General features: G+C 42.7%; 1 protein-coding gene across 1 annotated transcript in view; it reads left to right on the top strand.

Moving 5' to 3' along the window:
- The first annotated feature begins 12,080 nt into the window (after positions 1-12,080).
- MINDY4 (MINDY lysine 48 deubiquitinase 4) overlaps positions 12,081-15,797 on the top strand; it is an 82,430-nt gene continuing 78,713 nt past the window's right edge. The window contains exons 1-2 of the mRNA XM_037386778.1: positions 12,081-12,355; positions 14,486-14,605. Coding sequence (XP_037242675.1) covers positions 12,293-12,355; positions 14,486-14,605 — 183 coding nt within the window. The 5' untranslated portion in view covers positions 12,081-12,292. The remainder of the gene's footprint in view (positions 12,356-14,485; positions 14,606-15,797) is intronic.

Here is a 15,797-nt window from a genome sequence, read left to right as displayed (position 1 = left end):
AGCCAAACATTCCTCCTGAGTCCAGGGCTGGGACTGCAGCAACCTCAATAAAGCAGGTGTGCTCTGGTCAGATTACTGAATCCAGACCTGGTAGGAGGCCAAATGAAATGCTTGACATCTAATGACTGCCCCAATAGCAACAGACATCCCAAGGATCCAGGGAAAACAAGGTCCTTCAACAATGGGATGACAAATGCCAAGTAATCAACCTTGCAAAAGTAACAGAGGCAGGTGTATAATTATTTAAACAATATTGGAATACATGTTTGTAGTGTAATAGCATGAAGATGTTATAAGAAGAGAGAAGCGTGGCAGAATCCTTGAGGTTAGAAGTCCCACAACCTAATTCCAGTTTAGCACTGGAACTGGACACTACTGATCCCCATAAGGGTAATGACAGTGATCATGAAATGCTGAACACAGAAACTGTACATTTTGGACTGGTAATAAGAGGAGTTAAAATACCAAAACACAGAATGGGTCAGCAATTTACCAGGATGATATGCAGAAAAAAAACTCCTAGAAGAACCTGCATAGGAATGCACATAAGAGATGCTATTTTGGATTTAGATTCAAGTGGTGCTTGGGAACCAGTTCAAGTGGAATCACTGGAAGAGCTGTTCTTTAGCAGTGATCACAACACAGTTAGGCTACTATAGAAAAGAGTGGGTGAGTGAAGAAAGCACTAGATAAAAAGTGTGAAGAAATGGAACAATGTAAAAACAAGGCTATTAGTCAAGAGAAAGATGAAAAGAACAGCCCCAAAAGCAGGAACAATCAAATCTACAAACAATCTAAAAACTGTACAGGATACTGGATTAGAAGCCCAGATAAAACATGGACCAAAAGGAAAAAAAGGAGGACCCTCCCCCCCCCCCCCCCTTAATTCTTGCTTGGCTCAAGAGGGAGCTAAGAAGGCTGTCAGAAGGAAAAGGTCAGAATTTAAAGAAATGGAAAGCCTGTGCACATGCAGAGAACAGAAAACCCATACAACATGCCAGGTGAAATGTAAACAAGAAATTAAGATGGAAATGAATTCAAACAGCACCTTTCAATAGATACTCAACTTCATAGTAAAAAGTTCTTTAAAACCACTAAAAGCAGGAGGCAAGCTAAGAAATCAACAGGACTGCTTGATGAAGAAAGCATAATAGAAGCACTCGAGGGTAGAAAAAAACCACTCAGTGAATTTCTTGCACTGGTCTTGTCTGATGAAGGCCACGGGAAGATTCCCACATCTCTGACATTCTCTATAGTGAATCAGCTTCAACACACAAGTACTGGACCAAACCAATAATGCTACTGAAATACCCGAACGGGGCAGCATTCTTTCAGATGCGAATCTGCAGAACTGCTGGCAAAGGCCTGCTGCCCAGCCTTACAGCTGCTCTGCCAGAAGCCTGCAGCACTGCTGACACAGTTCCCATCCATAAGGGCTTCAGTAGGTACCTTAGAATTATGGGCTCATTAATGTCCTCCCTGGCAGTGACAGTTCAAAATAAAGAATAAATTTTGAGCACATACACAAATACAACTGTGTTTGGAATGATTTGGTACAGATTCGCAATGAGAAATCCGGCCTGACTAGGCTGCTGGATTTGTATGACTGTTATCAGTCAGTATTTGGGTAAAGGGAATCCCATGGACATGATATATTTGTATTTTCAACTAACTTCTCATTAATAAGCTATGTTGCCTCAGGGTTGGAAAGAAGATACTACACCCAGGACATGACCAAAGAGCATCCATGCCCAGAAACATGCTAATACCACCACCAGGTGATGAAGAAAGTGCAATACCTGCTTCCTAGAGCAACTACTCTGGAGACATTTAAAAGCCTTTCAAGTTCCCTTGTGCAATACCGTTTTTTTATATGTATTTTAATACTTCTGCAGCTTATCAGCTGTAATTTCCTATATTCCTGTTCACAGCAGCTCTAGAAGAGAATACAGTCAACACAAACTACTTTACTTTTAAATAAAATGTACAACTGCAGAACGGAAATGGAATTATTTCTAATGAATATCTGCATTAATGAGCCAAGCTCCAGCTAAACACACCATTTTTCTCAAAACCAAATTCTATAATTTGAAGTGGGTGTCATAGCCTTCAAGAGCTTAAGCACCGCTTTAAAAGAATCTGTCAATTATTTAATAGAAATCCTTTCCTAGTACAATGTTGCTGATCTATGTCTCACATCCAAGGTTAATTTAATGCTTAAAATGTAGCATTTCAAGTACTGTTGCATGAAATAATTTATCTTGGAAAAAATGTAGAGAACAAGGCAACACAATTATTCATGTGAATAAGAGAACATGAATCACAAAGGAGAGAAAATTGTTTCTCTAAAATGCAGACATGCAAAGATCAATCCATTATACCAGGAGTAACAAAGCAAGGAGTTTTAAATTGTAGGGTAAAATTATAGCTACATACAGTACATTTTAAATAGTAAGAATCTGGTTCACCATCTGGTCAAGTCAGTCAAGGCGCTACCATGCCACCCAGAAGATCTCTTTAAACTCACTCAGGTATGTCTGTACTGTCAATACACACTCTTCCTTCCAAAGGTCTCAAACAATCAAGAACACACATGAGCACTTGGTAGTTCCACAGAGGAACGCACACAAAGGTTAGCCCCAAGGAAAAACCAAGGAGGGTAAGTACCAGGAACAGGACCTGCCTTTTCAGCAGAAAGAGGATCAGACACCTAAATTTTAATTTATCAGTGAGCCTAGATGATGATTAAAAAAAGAAAAAAGAATAAAACCCCCACAACCCTCAGACCTCCCATGAAGTCTCAAAGGCCAGCTTCATCCATTTTCCAAGGTCATTTCAGTAAGTGGCCAAGAATCAAACCACTGCTCTAGAGCAGGCTGGTATAGCTGCCCACATTGTTTGTGACCAGGACTCCAAATCATTTCAAAGCCCCTACCTTGGGGTTTGGCCCCGTAATGTGGAGAACCCCAGAGCCAGATGACAAGGCAAAGAACCAACTTCCTGTCCAGAGAGATTTGGTACTTCCCCTGGGCTTGGATCAGGGATGCCAAGGAGAGACTGCCAAGGCTCATCAAGCCCTTGGGCACTTGCTGCTCATTCACATGGGCAGCAATGATACAGTCAAGGGAGACCATGAGCATATCAAAACAAAAGATATTTTGATAATCTGAATGATTAGAGCTCTGTGATAGACAGATTACAGGTTATAATGGAGGAATTCAGAAACACTGCAAAGGCATATGGAGATGGTGTTAGAAAAGCCAGAGCTCACCCACAGTTCATGCTTGTAGGACACTTCAAGAGCTAAAAAAGGAGCTGCTTCTCTCACATTAGTAATGAGAGGCTGACCAAAGAAAACAAGGGCCTGTTGCTCTACAATGCAGGTGACTTTATAATGGCAAAGAAACTTAAGCTTAACCTAGACAACTTCTTCTTTGCCTCATTTGCCGCTGACAAGGTCTCTCAGGCCTCTAAGATTCTCTCCAAGATGATGAACTACTGGCAGCAGATATGATTGAAGTCAAGGATTACCTGTGACAGCCTGACTTCACCAGTTCCATAGAACCAGATGGGTTTCACCCATGGGTGCTAAGAACTGACTGATATCATACCAAGGCTGCTCTCTGTCATCTCTGATAAGCTGTGGAGATCCAGGGAGGTCCTCAGTCATTGATGAAAGACAAACATAGCAGCTGTCCTAAAAAAAAAGCCAAAAGTTCTACCCAGGGACCTGTGAGCTAGTCAGTTTTCCTTCTGTCAGTGTGGAAATGGTGGAGTCCTCCTGGAACACAGGTCTGAGTGTGTGAAGGAGATGGTGGTTATTTGGAATAGTCTGTGGAAAAGGATATGGAGGTCTTGTTAGTCAGCAGTCTGCACACCAGCCAACAGTGTGCCATGGCAGAAAAAGCAGCTGACAGCATCCTGCACTGTATTAAAAGGAGCATGACCTGTTAATCAAGGAAAAATGACCGAGGGAAATTATTATCCCCCATGGCTCACTAGATAACATCTACATGATCTGTAGATGTGAAACATCACATACATTTTTGGGACCCCTGGTATGAGGAAGACATTGAACAACTGGATTCAGTTCAGCACAGGGTCACCACGATGGTCAGGGGCTGGAGCACATGCCCTGTAAGAAGCAGCTGAGGAACAGGCCTTGTTCAGTCTGGAGAAAAGCCGCAGGGTGGAAGAGATCTGTTAGGTTGTGTGAGAAAAAATTCATCTTCACAAACACAAAGAAGCACAGATAGTGGTAAATAGGAGAACCTGAATATTATCTTGCCCTGACTATTCTGAGATACCACAGGAGTCATCAGCTTGAAGGAGCACAGATGAACAACAGGTAAGTGAACCCCAATAACTCACCCAGAGAAAAAGAGCCCCTGCCACAGCTCCTCCCAGGGTTATCACAGGAGAGCCATCAATGAGACAAGATGAAGCTCTCCTGTGCATCTTTTCAGACAGTGCAGGAAGAAAAACAGGATTGTTCAGAATTTACTGGGGACACGAAGGAATGAAAGCTTTATTTCTAAAATGTCCTGGGTAAGTGTCTCTCTATTCTGCAGCTACGTGTGAACACAGAGGTCAGAGTCATCTGTTTCTCTCTTATGCTTTGAACTTGTTTTTTCCCCACACCTCTGACTGAGCTAAGGGAAAAAAAAAAAAAAAAAAAAAAAAAAGACAGGCAACAGAAAACCCAAAAACAGTGGACCCAAATAATGCTTTGGCAACAAGGAGCTCAACCAGCTTTCTTGTTTAGCAACCCATATACCAGTGAAGTCCTTTCCTGTATAAATCAGTCACTCTCCAAAACTCTTATTTACAGAAATTTCTTCTGTTCACAAAACATTTATGCGTTTCATATTTAGAAAATCTTTACAGAACTTCACTTTCTCCTTTAACATATAATGAAATGTTCTGCACTTTCAGAAAAAAAAACAAACCCCAAACACCCAGGAACACTGCCTAGCCAAATAAAGGTAATCTCAAAAAGCATCTAAATCATCAGGCTTAAGTGCAATTATGTTCTCCACAGCACAAAGCTGAGAACAATGGGAGTCAACAAATTGCAGCACATACACAATTTTGTGCAATTATACCAGCAATATATAACTTGTTCTAATTACTTTGCATTGATATCAGACTCTATTGTATTCAAAATTCTGTATCAAAAAGATGTTAGCTAACTCCAGGTGCCTTTTAAAAGCCAGATCTATTCTACTCCTTGTGCATTACTCAGGAATTATTCATATTTACAGACACCGCAATGTTCAAAGAGTATTTTAAGAAGTCTTTCCAGACCTCCCATTTGCTGGATTGCTGGAACTGTCACTCACACTACTGACAGTATTTCCCTTAGCCCCTAACCAGAAGAATGTTTCTGGATCGCACATATTTAGTAGCTAGTGGTGCTGAACTAGTCAAATTAAACTACACACTGTGCTACCCCAGCTGCTATGTGAACAGGCTGTGAGCTCAAAGTGTCTACCATGACTGTCACCAACTGGGATCCTGAAGCTTGGACAGTGATACTTGTGGGGTTGGTGACTAATTAGAAACAGAAGCCTATAAAGCAGCCCCAGTTACTGTTGATTAATAGACCCACACAGACAGGAGTGCCATTTCCCCAGAGTGTGACCATTCAACAGCCCTTTGCTCAGACAGAGATGAAGGATACATGGGAAATTTGCAGTTAACAGCCTCAGAAATGCCTCTGCAGCAGCTGTGGAGATGCTGGAAAACCAGAGCAGATGGGATGCAGCTGCACTGGGGGAAAGGTCAGAGCACAGTTAAACCATTGGAAGCTGGTGCCCCATCTATGGGTTACACAGCATCCTGCTGCCAAACTGGGCTTGCTGCATTAGGGGCTGGCTGCTACTGACCCGGCAGCTGATTAGGAGAATCAAGTTTACGGGACTATACAGAAAAGGCGGCTGAGCACCCTTATGCCTCAACAGCATCACATCTTGGCAGACCCTGTCACTCAATGCAACCAAAAATCATTCTGGAGACCTTGGAGAAAGGGAATCTCAAGGAGTGTAAATCTCAGCTCCAACAAGCTATGCAGTTAGTTAACACAGTCTGTAATCTACCATAACAGCTCTGCAGAAAATCAAACACCCCAGACTCATCTAGGTCATATACTACCAGCCAGTCCCAGACATGCTCGGACCAAGAGCTGAGGCTGCATCTCTCCACCTGCAGCAGTAGAATTCCCTAAGGATGGAGACCCTACAATCTGAGGACCAAGATTTACCTGCTGGGTGGAACCTGAAGGCAATGAAATCAATACCTTTACATATAACAAATATGATGAAGTACCAATAAAGTTACATTGATACAGAAGGGAAACCACCAGTGGTGAAATGCCTACACTGTAATGAATCGACATTGCTTAGAAGCCACTCTGGTTTCACATGTAGCCTCAGAGTTGCTAGGCCCATTAGCCTAGGGATATATCCCACAACAGCGGTGCCTGTATGTTGCTTACTTTGCTGTACATTACTACTATAGCCCTTTGTTTGCATAAGTTACAGCAAACGGCTCAAACTGTTAGTATCTAGACAATCTAGTCTTCAGTATGTATCTGACAGGGGGGATGGAGTTTGCAATGTTGTAGGCTGTAAGCAGTGGGCCATAATAGTGACCTCTGGGGAAGGAGACCACAAACCACCCTGTGTCAGGCAAAATCACTTCCAGTCTACCCCAAGACAAATGAAACAACAGTGGAAAGACCCATGTGTGCCAAAACTTAATCAGATCAGAGTATCTGAGCTTAAATATATTTAACAAAACATCAGGAACTTTTTAGGGAACTCTCAAGGGGAAAGAACACAGCATGCCAGGTCAGGTATGTTATATATATATATATCAGGTCAGGTATCTCCTATATATCTATATGAGAGAGCTCCAGCCTGTAGCTGACACCATGCTGGAGCAGGAACCACCACACTTATTGCCTCAAACTCCCAGATTGCCCATCTATTCATCAGAGGGATTTTGATGACTCCATCAGCTGGTGAAAATAAGGGAATATAAAACAGTGAAATGGGAAGATGGAAGTGTTTATCTGTTTTCTCCTTCCCTGCACACACACCACACAACCAACGCACCCTCCCCCCACCCCCCCCACCCCCGACCCAGTGCTCAAATCATGGTTCAAGAGTGGTGGACAACAAAGTAGCTCAAGTAAAACAGGGCAACTATAAACTGCTTCTCCTGCAATGCTGTTTCTGAAACTCAAGGAGCACTGGCCATGTAGTGCTCCAAATACTGTTCTATGATCAAACTGGACTGTAGAGCACATATGACAAGATACTACACCGGTAACACTAGAGATGACTGAAGTTGGATTGCTGTTGCAGAGAAGCATCTTAGCATTATCGCTACTAACTCCCATAATCAGCATATGCAGTCATGGAGATCTAGAAGGCTGTGGCTACCGTGCTCCAGACTTGGCAATAAGTTTGGAGAAACACAGTAAAAATAGCATAGCCAATGCTTTTAAGTAATTGCTTTTCATTAATATAGTCTGGATTATCTGTCTATAAATACTGTATTTTCCAGATAGATCTGCTATGCTTGGGAAATGTGGGACTGCACCCTTGCCGATGTCACCACCCCCAATCATGATGTGGTAACCCTTGACATCTCGCCCACCTTCCTCTGCAAAGCAGATCTGCTCTTGCTGTTCTCGGACACTGGAAAAATGGATATCATCAGCAGAGACTTCTGATTAAATGTTCTCCCAACAGTGCTCATGCTGAGCATGGTACACATCCCCAGCAGGTGCCCTCAAACTCACATTACCGCTGATCAACAGGAACCCAAAAGGCAGAGTGAGGGCTTGACAGCCAGCGTCCCTTATCCCTCTGTCTGCATAGAAGTGATCCTGCCCAGATCACTTGAACATACAGGTTTTTGGAGTATGTTGTAACAAGGTTACTGGCAGAAAAACTATATAAAGCAATAAATATACTACATAGTAAAAAAAAAAATATCCCCTTCCATGGGATTACACACTGAATTTTCTTAAGTTAATTTTCTACAGAAATAGCACATCCCCTTTCCCACTGCCTGACACAACCTTACTCAGCTGAGGAACCCCATGATCCCAGGGGTGCCTGCGTTGGGCTGCAGGGAAGTGGAGCATGCCATTGACACCTGATTTTGCAGCGGGGCTAGGTTAGGAGATTTGCCACATGCCAATGCAGCAAATGCTTTAGACCTCCACTGCTCGGTACTGCTCTGTCGGTAGCTGCATGACAAGAGCTTTTCTCAGTGCTGCAATAGCGACTTACAGGAGCCAGAGGGCATTCCTGGCACTTTCAGCTCGGGAAAATGCACTTCCAAGAGTCATTACCTCTTTTAGAAGGAATCAGAGGTATCAAAAGCTGGCAATAGGCAAACGGTCTTGTACTTTTTGTAAACACGTAACAGCATCCATTTTTTCTAAGAGAAACTGAGGGTAAGACACTGTAAGAGATTCAGAAGTAAAAGCTCTGAAGACCTTACCTTTGTCATTCTATATTACATTATCTTTGTAGTTCACTATCTGCACCTAGATTTTTTCCCCTCACATGCTAACCCAGACTCTTGATATAGCTTTCTCCACAGGCCTCCTGTGGCTTCCCACTGCACGAGCACCTGCAGGACTTCCCTCTGCCATCTAGTACTCTCATCTGATAATACTGGTTTCCCACCCTTCTCTTCTTCCCACAAAGAATTAGGGAGTTCTTCCTACTCTACAAAAGTAGGTCGACGTGGAATCAACTTGTGAGCATGTCCTGGTTTCAGATGTCAAGACATGTTCAGTATATAAGATGTGGGAAGAAGGAAGAGGTGGTGGTGTGTCACAGCACAAGCAAACAGCGAAAACGCTTTACCATTGGCCAAACTCTACTGTCCATGCTGTTTCTCCATCCTCCAGAGGCCAGACCACACTCCTTACCTCAGCTACATTGAGGTTTTCCTTCATCCAGCATCCTCCTTCATCCATATCCTCTTTCTCTCTGCTTCATCCACCACAATGATGATGATGATGACGATGACGACCACCCCCTACAGCTGCACATCATCCATGTCAATCAACCCACTGCCCTCAAAGCAGGGCCACAGCTGCATATTATCAGCATCAATCAATCCACTACCTTTATTCCCCTTCTGGGGAGTTATTCACAGTGATGGCATTTGTTTTCCCCAGCAACCATTAATGTGGGATGGAGCCTGGCTGTCCTGGGGATGGCTGAATGCCTGCCAGTAGGAAGTAGTGACTGAATTCTTTGTTTTGCTTTGCTTGCAGGTGTGGCTTTTGCTTTACTTGTTAAACTATCTTTCTCTCACCTCATGAGTTTTCTCACTTTTAAGCTTTGGATTCTCTCCTTCATCCTACCAGGGGGAAAGTGAGTGAGTGGCTGTGTGAAGCTTAGCTGCTGGCTGGCTGGGGTTAAACCACAACAGAGCAGAGATTCTTCCATTTTTGCAAACATTTAATTCTAAGTAGCTGAAAATACTGTGTGCCAATGTCTTTAAATAGTGCTACAAACGCCACAGCCAGAGCTGTGCTGCAATCACTGAGCAGTCATTACATTACACTATCCCTGTTCCTTCAGGCATTTTGGTGATCAGTGTATTGGGTTTACGTTGCAGCAGAAGGGGGGAAAAGTACAGGAGCCAGTGAGGAGGTACATTAAGAGGCTGGCAGGAAGCAGAGCCAGGACAGCTGATCCAATTAGCCAAAGGGATATTCCATACCATAGAGTGTCATGTTCAGTTTATAAACTGCGGGGAATTGGCTGGGGCCTGCCAATCGCTGCTTGGGGACTGGCTGGGCATCAGTCAGTGGGTGGTGAGCATCACTTGGTTTTTTTGGGTTTTTTTTTTTCCTTTGGGTTGTATTCCTCTCTCCTTCTCTCTCCTTTTCATTACAATTGTTGTTGTTAGTATTATTATCATTAATAATTCTGATTTGTTTCAATTATTAAATTGTTCTTATGTCAACCCACAAGACTTTAGCTTTTTCCCCCAACTCTCCTCCCCATCCCTCTGGGGAAAGGGTTGGGGGAGAAGGGAGTGAGTGAGCAGCTGCATGGTACTTAGCTGCTGTTTGGGGTTAAACCAGGACACACTCTTTTAATGAACTCAGGGAGAAATATTTACACCACCAGCTGATCTACTCAAGTGCTGACAGTCATTTACCTAAAACAAAGTCCACCCTCCCAGGTCCCTTCTGAAATAAAATCTGCTTTTTTGCATTGTTCACTAAGCTTCACAGGCACATCACCCTTGCTGTCTCCACTGGCTGTTCTTCCATTGTAGGGGTCCTGTGAGTCGTGTTCCACCCTCTGTCAGTCACAGAGCTGACATGCACATGTGGCAGAATAAAGGCTGGTATTTCAGCCCTACCAAGTAAAATTATAGAAAACCCAGCCAGTTTTTTCTTGCAGGTATACCATTTGTTACTTCTGGATGCAAAGTTAACTCATAAGTAAGCAAGACACCAGGTCTGAAGTTGCTAAAAATGGCTCACCTGACAGGATGGCTACAGGATTTCAAGAGAAGAGAAAAGAAGCAAAGAAAAGGGGACAGGAGAACTGTGCTGTATGCAAAGCAGCAGTCTGAATGCAGAGACCTGCTATGCAACAAGTGATGAGCCAGGCAAGAGCTTATGGGTCAGGACCAAAACAAGGGTCAAGAAAAGAGCTATTGCTGTGGGGATCTGACACAGTCTGCTCCATCGAGAGCAAAGGACTTCTTCAGAGAACTGGAAAAAGATTCACCGTTACCAGATCTTGCTTCTCATGCAGGATTTCAAGCATCTCAACATCTCCTGGGAGAGAAACGTGGCCTGACACAACCAACCCAAGAGACTTCTGGAGTGTGTTGACAACGTTTTGATGTTGTGCTGGATAGACTAGCTGCTGAAGACGGGTGCTCTGCTTGATCTGCTACGCATGCATATGTGAATATGGGTGAAGGTGAAATGCAAAGCCCTGCAATAAGAGGGAATATACCCACTCAAAAACACAGCCTGTGACTTGGTTACGCAAGAAAGCAACTTTGCAGAAAAGGCTCTCGGAGAGCAGGTAAACAAGCTGAAATTTAGTCAGTAGGATACACTTGCAGCAAAGGCACCTAACCACATACTAGAATGCACTAGTAAAAGCACAAATGCCCCTCTGTGAAGCACTCCTGAGGTCACACAGGGAATATTTTGTTTTATTTTCCTTCCTCCACTGTTCAGTTTAAGACAGATGAAGTGGATCACATACAGCAAGGCACCAGTCAGGCAATTAAGGGGCTGAAGCACACAAGAAGCAACTGAGAGGGCAGCATATGCTCAGCCTAAACATAAAAAGAACAGGTAAGGCTCTAGATGTTATATGCAGCTATTGAATGTTGGTTAAAACAAAGATAGAGCCAGACTTGCCTCAGAAGGCACAGTTAAAGGGGGTGAGACAAAACAGTCAGTAACTGTAGCAAGTGAAATTTTAACTAGATAAGGAAAATAGCTTCCCCACCCAAGAGTGGTCAACTATTGGAAAAGGCTGCCCAGGCTGAGCAATCTCTATTCTGGGACAATACCTTTCAGTAGAGTACCCTTCTATATGACCTCTGCAACCTAAATCAGATCCCCAAGCCCAAAGTGTTATCCACCACAATCTCAATTTAGCATATTGTATTACTGGCCAACATAGGTGTAGGCTGAAAGGAAAGACTTAATTGATGAGTGCTCCCACACTAGATGTTGCCAGTATGACAGATTAGGATTAATTTAGCAGCTGGATTGATTGTTTGTTTTACACCTGAGTGTAATTTTCCTAAAGAAACATACATAGTTAAAAGCTGCATTAGCACAGAGGTAATAGGTTGCAAATAACTATGTATGCCTCTTTAAAAAAAACCACATACATATATCAGGAAACTGTCTCTTCTCTCAGATTTGAACATTCCTTTCTCTAATTTTATTTAAAACAATTACTGAGATGCTTGCCGTAGTGTTACACCACGAGCTCTTTCAATTTTAAGTCTATCATCGGCTTCCTTCCCAGGGGGAGGAGTTCTCTCTGCTTCCGATGACATGGTCTCCACAGCAACGTACCTCCAGCAACTGGACTGCACACAGCCCTGCCGCTGCCAGCCAGCCCGCCGCCGCCCCAGGACTGCAGGGGCTGAAAGCCGCGCCGAAGAGCTGCAATGCTGGCAGACTTGCTGCAATGCTGGCAGACTTGAGTGATTTGTTAGACGAAGTAAAGAATACGCCCCCTAAGCACACTTCGGGCTAAACATGGACAACTCCTTTGTGGAAGAAGTGGCTGCATCACTGGTGAGAGAATTTCTCAGTAGAAAGGTAACTTGTCTTGATTTTCTCCAGCTAGTACAAATGAGAATGACACATGAAAAATATTACGTACTAAAAATTGAGGAATGCTGGGAGGGGGGACTTATTCCTGCCTTAAAGCAGCTCGACTTTAACAGTAACAAGCCTGTCGGGTAAGTATCTGCACTACATTTCCCACAATGCCTTTTTATTGCGGAATATGGAAGCCAGCTTCCTCCGTGTTAGAGAAAGCCCGATTCTTACCCACACACGCCTGCAAAACCCAAGATTAAATCAAGTATCAGTTTCAGGGTTTCTTTCTCATCAATTCCCTGTCTTGCTATTGTCCTTGTCTTTACAAGAGGCATACAACACTTCCCAGGACAAATATATGTATAAAGTCAAAAGGTACCGGTTTTAGACAAACTGGTAACAGGTTTTTTTGTTTGTTTGTTTTGGTTTGGGTTTTTTGTTGTTTTTTTTTTGGGGTGGTGGTGGTGGTGGTTTTTTTTTCAGATTTCAGTCACAGTTTGGCAGACAGCAGATTTATCTGGGGGGAAGGGGATGGGCACAAGGGGAGCAAAAAGGCCATTGTACTTTTCACAAACTTAGTGTTATAAAGGAAACTTTGTACTGTACATAGGTGTGGGGAATGTGTGACTGAGCAGAAGAAAGGGCACCTTCACATTTCCAGGTGAAAGTACCTACCACCTTGTATTACATTTAATCCTAAGGAAATATTGCTGATGTCCAGCCCAGTCAGTGCCCCAGTGTCAGGAACGCATTAGCCTGTATCAGAAATTAAACAGCCACCGTTTTATTAAGTGCTACATAAACCTCCATTTCCTTCATCTGCTTTGCATCCAGTCTCCAAATGCACATTTTCAATGTTTGCAAACAAAGCTGAAACATTTGCCAGCAATTTCAGATGAAGAATTCATTATTTGTCATTTACTACTAGAAGTATGAGGCTCAAGTCTCTCAGTTCAACTGACTGCAAAGATCTTTCAAATTAAAGACATTTACGTTTCTGAGTTAGATACCTTTAAAGGTAAAACTGAGGGGTGGCAGGGAGGGAAGCAAAAAAAGAAAGGGAATGACCTGCTGGTAATGCTGGTAAAACAGACCATGCAGCTTACAACAGGAACTTATACTTGAATTGCCACATCTGTTTCCTATGATACCCTCTGGAGTCAAAAGAAGGCACCACTAATAATCCTTCAAGCTTCTGGACAAGTGTTCCCCTGCTTCCCCCACATACTTACTACGTATCAGTGCCAACTGTGGTAACAGTCCTTTATTCACCACAACTTGTCCATAGCTCCCTAAATCTGAGCCAGACAACCCATTCACAGAAAAGGAAATCCTTTAACACTAACCCTTTCATGGAAGGAATCAGGACTTTTTTTCTCTCAAAAAGGTGGTCTGGTGTTATACCACTTGAATTAGTTTGGGATCTGTCTCTGCCATTTCACAACAGATCAGTCTCTCCCTCCAGAAAGTGAGATGCCCATACATTTAGTTTCTGAAGTACCGATGTATGCTGACTACAGATTAAAAGTACCTGAGGAAGTTTGAAGACCCCAAATCAGATGATTGCATGGAGATCTGACTGATTTCCAACCAGAGACTGATCAGAATAACTTCAGCTCATGATAAAGGTTCTGAACCCACTGAGAGCTAGATGTTCAGACTTTGTAATTTCCCAAGTCAGAAGCACATTTATGAAAAGCTTTATCACATCTTCATTGAAAAAGCAAACACAGTATTTATGCAACTATTTGTACCAGAAGACCAGGCATTAGCAGGGGCCTTCCTGCAGACCAGTCACTCTTATGAGGCTATTTAGCAGCTGAAGTCACCTGCATAGAGATTTTTTCTTTTTTTTTTTTTTATTTTTAATTATGATTTTCTTTTTATTCTTCATTCTTCCATGTTTGGTAATTTCCATCTCACAAACAATATAGCTACCTTAATTATTTTCAGATCTGTGGGTAATAATACAAGATTGTACCATTTAAGTATAGGTTGTAAGGGTTCACTTGTTACTAATTACTGCCATCCAGAAGTTTCACATTACATCCAACAAAGTCAAGAATAAAATACTCTGTAAACTGTACTGTCTCACGTACTCCAAAATCTGACAATTTTCCTTCTCAGGGTTTGAAGAAAACCATCACTACCATGGACCGAGAGCTTCCACGTTCTGCACTTAGCATCAGTAACAGGAATGAACTTCGAAATGTCCTACATCTGCACTCCTTGTACAAACAGAACAAGGTGGGCAAACAGATTATGTTCCCCAAAATGTGGTATCAGATATCATGAAACTAGGCCAACCAGATCAAGACTAGTGTATGTCCAAACTTCAGAGAACTCAAGCTCGTGTCTAGTGCAGCATTGCTGTGGGAACACTGACAGTTCTCTGAGGAATGGAGAGCTTAACATTTAGGTGAGACTGCAGCTTGTGGGATGAAGCTGAGGACTTGGTGGTTCATGAACCCTTGTTACAAGATGCAACCTCCAACAAACCAGGAGCAGTTACTTTAACACCATTATGGCTAGATTATTCAAGTTTGGAAGTACCCTTCAATGCCCATTTCAACTTAGAACATTGTATGTTGTAACATGGCAGGTAAAATTACACTTCTAGCACTTATTATTCTTTGAAATGTAATACAGACAGCAGTATTTGATGACAGGGACATTGATGGACAATTTCCATTTTCAGTTCACTCATGACTTAAGGCACCATGATGCTTTTGGTAAGCATCATGACACTATCCTGTAGTAAGTCAGTTCAAAAAAATCTGCCAGTGTAGTTGCATCACTATAGCAGACATTGTAACATTTTTTACACAAGCCCTAAACTTCTGTCACATTTTTTTGTGTGTGTGTGTGTTTTGTTTGGTTGGTTGTTTGGTTGTGTCTTTTTTTTTAAATGACATTCTCATGTACACAGGACACATTTTCAAGAGCGCTGTTGAGAAACAATATAGTAAGTGAGGTGGAGTGTTGTCCTGTATCTCATGCACACGAACAGAGTTCTAGAGTCCATGCTTCACACCGAGTTGTCATAAAATAAACCATGGGTATTAAAAATACTTGCAGTTCATTCTATGTTTTTCTCAGCTTGACCAGGTAACATTAAAAACAGTGTATTCCAGCAGTTACCAAAATGTGCAGTGTTTAGCTGAAATCTCATATATTTTCGAGCCACTATGCAGCTTATCGGCTGTATGGTACCATCACGTTCCCAATCCTGCAGGGAGTACAGCAGAGCCTGGCCGCGGTGTCTCCACTCCGCTCCACCCTCCACTGCTCCTCTAGGACAGCAGGGCGTGTGGTTTAGGGAACTGTGGTGATGTAGATTCTGTGCATGCCAACCGTCCGAAAGCCGATAGCTGTATTTTACTCCCCAAAGCCTTCTATAATACTACACTTCTATTAGGACCCAATTTTTCTCTAATTC

Source organism: Falco rusticolus, chromosome 4, assembly GCF_015220075.1.
Source record: "Falco rusticolus isolate bFalRus1 chromosome 4, bFalRus1.pri, whole genome shotgun sequence".
NCBI classification, from domain to species: domain Eukaryota; kingdom Metazoa; phylum Chordata; class Aves; order Falconiformes; family Falconidae; genus Falco; species Falco rusticolus.
This window is presented reverse-complemented; position numbering and strand designations above follow the sequence as displayed.